The sequence below is a fragment of the Dendrobium catenatum genome, unplaced genomic scaffold (assembly GCF_001605985.2).
Source record: "Dendrobium catenatum unplaced genomic scaffold, ASM160598v2 fragScaff_scaffold_1338, whole genome shotgun sequence".
NCBI classification, from domain to species: domain Eukaryota; kingdom Viridiplantae; phylum Streptophyta; class Magnoliopsida; order Asparagales; family Orchidaceae; genus Dendrobium; species Dendrobium catenatum.
This window is the reverse complement of record NW_021319800.1, coordinates 168,265-171,724: the sequence shown is the minus strand read 5'-3', so window position 1 is coordinate 171,724 and position 3,460 is coordinate 168,265. Positions and strand designations below refer to the sequence as shown.

At 33.1% G+C, this 3,460-nt stretch overlaps 1 protein-coding gene across 2 annotated transcripts in view; it reads left to right on the top strand.

Moving 5' to 3' along the window:
- The window catches only part of LOC110097664 (cell differentiation protein rcd1), a 26,262-nt gene extending 22,802 nt beyond the window's left edge, over positions 1–3,460 (top strand). For both annotated transcript variants that reach the window (XM_020824172.2, XM_028699543.1), the window contains 4 exons: positions 2,238–2,348; positions 2,438–2,526; positions 2,936–3,005; positions 3,216–3,460. In XM_020824172.2, the coding sequence (XP_020679831.1) occupies positions 2,238–2,348; positions 2,438–2,526; positions 2,936–3,005; positions 3,216–3,458 (513 nt within the window). In that variant the 3' untranslated portion in view covers positions 3,459–3,460. The remainder of the gene's footprint in view (positions 1–2,237; positions 2,349–2,437; positions 2,527–2,935; positions 3,006–3,215) is intronic.

The following is a 3,460-nucleotide window of genomic DNA, read 5'->3' as shown; positions in this document are numbered from 1 at the left end:
TTAATACACTTCACTTGAACTAAATCCTTACTACTCCTATCTCTTTGTTTGGCTAACTTATACATATATATTTCTCCCTTCTTAGTATCTAATCTATTATATAAATCACTAAAAGTTAAGGTCTTTGCATCACATATTGCTTTCTAAGATTCCTTACGAGCCTCTTTATATCTTTCCCAATTATCAGAATTTTTAAAATTAAACCAATTTTTATAACAGATCTTCTTATTCTTAATCTTTTCTTGCACATTTGGATTCCACCATCAACTATTTTTACTATTAGGAACTTTTCCCTTTGAATTTCCCACCAATTATTTAACAATTCATCAAATGACAAAATAGAACAACATATGAAATGTAATCTCACATGCACTTGCACTATCTAAAATACCCTCAGTTAATTTTTGTGTTAACTTTAATGTCATTTTTCAGCCTTTGGATTAAATTGGATTACGTTTTAATAGTCAAAGGACTAAATTAGAGCGGTGTAAAATTTTGAGTCTAATTTGATACTTACTAATAGTGAGGGGACTATTTTGAGCTTTCTCTTCTATTTTATGATTTTCAAATTTAACTTGTGCTTGCATTGGGCCTTCGGATGAACACTTATTATGGATTTAATTTCGGAAGATGGTTGAAGCTTCTCGTGACTTGCATTTTCCTTATTCTAGCCGTGATAAGTAGCTTGTCAGTTTCATGGGATTGGTTGAAGATTGTGGATTGCTTATCGTAGCAGATTCGGAACTACTTAGCTGGGGCCGGATCTCTTCATAATCCAAATTGGTTAACACTTCTGCTTTGGGTTTTCTTATGTGCGGAATGAAGTATTTTTTATTCTTTGGTACTGTTGAAGAAGTCCGACTTGCATCCCTCGCAGATTCCCGTGTCTTATACAGTATCTGGAGACGGTGCTGTTTTGCTGAAACAATAGTGCGAAACTTGCTATTTTTGTAGTTTTAGTCCATGTTATATGATTCTAGGTGCAATATGCTAGAACAGTATTAAAATTTGGTAGCCATTAATCTTGAAAATGATGATTAAAACTTATCCCAGATGATTAAGAAAATTTAACTCCACACCTTAAATCTCCTAAATGGAGTTTGAATTTCTTATATATATTTATTTAGTGGTTATGTCTGAACATTGCTCTGTTCTGCATGTTTCATCAATTGTGATGGTTAATTGAAGCATTGTTATACCTCAATCAATCAATCGCAAACTCATTGGATTCTCTTACTATAAACTTTTCCTTTGTATTGTGTTACTCCTTTGATTCTAAATTATTGTCTACCTTGATATGCTTATCTATCTTTTGAAATCTCCTTCTTAATTTTTTTTTTTTTTTTGCTCTTTCAATATCATCATAGTAGTTCCCACTTTGATTGTGCTTGATGTTGTATACTCAATACTATTCTTAGCTCCATTACTAGAATCATAATTGTTAATTCCAACACATTAACATGTGATTTTGCTCTCTATAACGCATGAAGTCCACTAACTCTATTCACTTTCGGGTCATCTATTGCACTTTATAGACCATAAGGGCTTTAACATTGCCAACAAGCTAATATAAAATACGTAGAACATGATTAGGTAGAAGGAAGAATTCACCACCACAACAATAACAACAATATCAAGTCTTTATCCCACTACGTGGGATCGGCTACATGAATCCTTTTTCTCCATTGTGTCTTATTAAAAGTCAAATTCTCATTTAAATCTAATATAGAAAGATCATTTCTAATATTTTCTAACCAAATCTTTTTAGGTATGCCTCTATCTTTCTTAACATAAGTCAAATCTAATACCTCTACTTTCCTAACCGGGTCATTGGAAGGAAGAATTCACCAATGAAATATATACCTTACACTAGTACAAGGTGACGACCACCTCTAGAATTAGGTAGTTGCAATTGCACGCAAAAGTTAAAATCTGGAAAAAAATATTTATTCAATAAAAAATTTTCAATTACTTGCCATAAAACTTTTTATTTATACACCCATCATCCCTAAGTTATTAGACATAATTGACACAAGATCAACTCAATTTAATTCCAAATAGCTATCAAATGCAAACTTGTTTTCATCCAAAACACAACTTTTACGAAGAATGGCCCACTAAACCAATCTAGATTTCATGCTGAACACCGAAGAAAACCATGATGATAAACTTATGCTCATTTTGTAATTTGGACTGCTTATTTGTTTCTTATCACTTTAGTTGTTCACATGCGGCAGATTGCGATGCATATCCTTGAAGCCATAATGCGAGACAATTTTGGAATCTCCTATATTTGCAATCCTTCATGCCAGCTACTGATTGGACTGATGCAGACATGGGAGAACTTGGTATGTCTGGCATATTGTCAACATCTTTTGCTTTCTTCTACTTTATTTCTAATTAACATCTTCTCTCTTATTGTGCTCGATGCATGGAGGTCAATCTTCTCTCAGTTGACCAAGACTTTTCTCCTCGTCTACTCTTCCATATCATTAGATGCTACATCATGCTCTGCTCCAATGAGAGGTATATTATCTTTTAGCGATTTTTACATACATAACACTTAAAATTATTGAAAATACATATTTAACATCTAAACTTATATATTTACTAATGTTCCACCTCAAACTCATCTTTTAATCAATTCTAACACCGTTTAAACCTTTCGTCAAAAATCACTATCAACCGTTGTCTTCCCCATCAATGACATACTTCCACAGTGAATACAAGTATCTCATCATTTCAATGGAGTGGTAGAATAGAAAGAAAATGGGATTTTAGGTGGTATATTAGTAAATATAAAAGTTTATGTGTTAAATATGTATTTTCAATAATTTTAGGTGTTATATATGTAAAAATCCCTATCTTTGAATGGGTGTCAAACTCTATGGTTGAACTTCTTTGTGATAAGCACCTTTACTAATTACTCTTTCAGGGGATGTGACATTGTTGTGCAAGGAATTCCAGTTGCTCTTACCAATGGTACCTTTTGTGACATGATAGAGGTTAGTTAGGCTTCGTTTGGGACGGCTTTCCAATTGCTTCCTAAAGCAGTTTTTTAGTACAAAAATTAAAACTTTTGTATTAGAAAGCTGCTTTAAGAAGTAGCAAGAAAACCGTCCCAAACGAAATCATAATCTAAACTTTGAACTGGAAATGATGTTGCCTTTTTGTAATTTCTGATTGAATTATGTTCTTATTCTTCTTGAATTTAGGAGTTCCCAATAATTGGGGGATTGCTTGTTCAGCTTCTCCTCTATGTTGACAAAGTAAATGAAGAAACTCTTCCAGAAAGAAGAGTGTGTATGTTGTTCCTTCAAAAGGATGCATGCACGAATGATCTCTGCTCACCTGATTCTGTTCCCAGTGCGAAAACACCTTGTAGGTCTACTGATCTTGGAAAAAATTCTTTGCCTGAGCTTCCATTCGAGAAAAATGAATCTAACATGTCATTCTGATT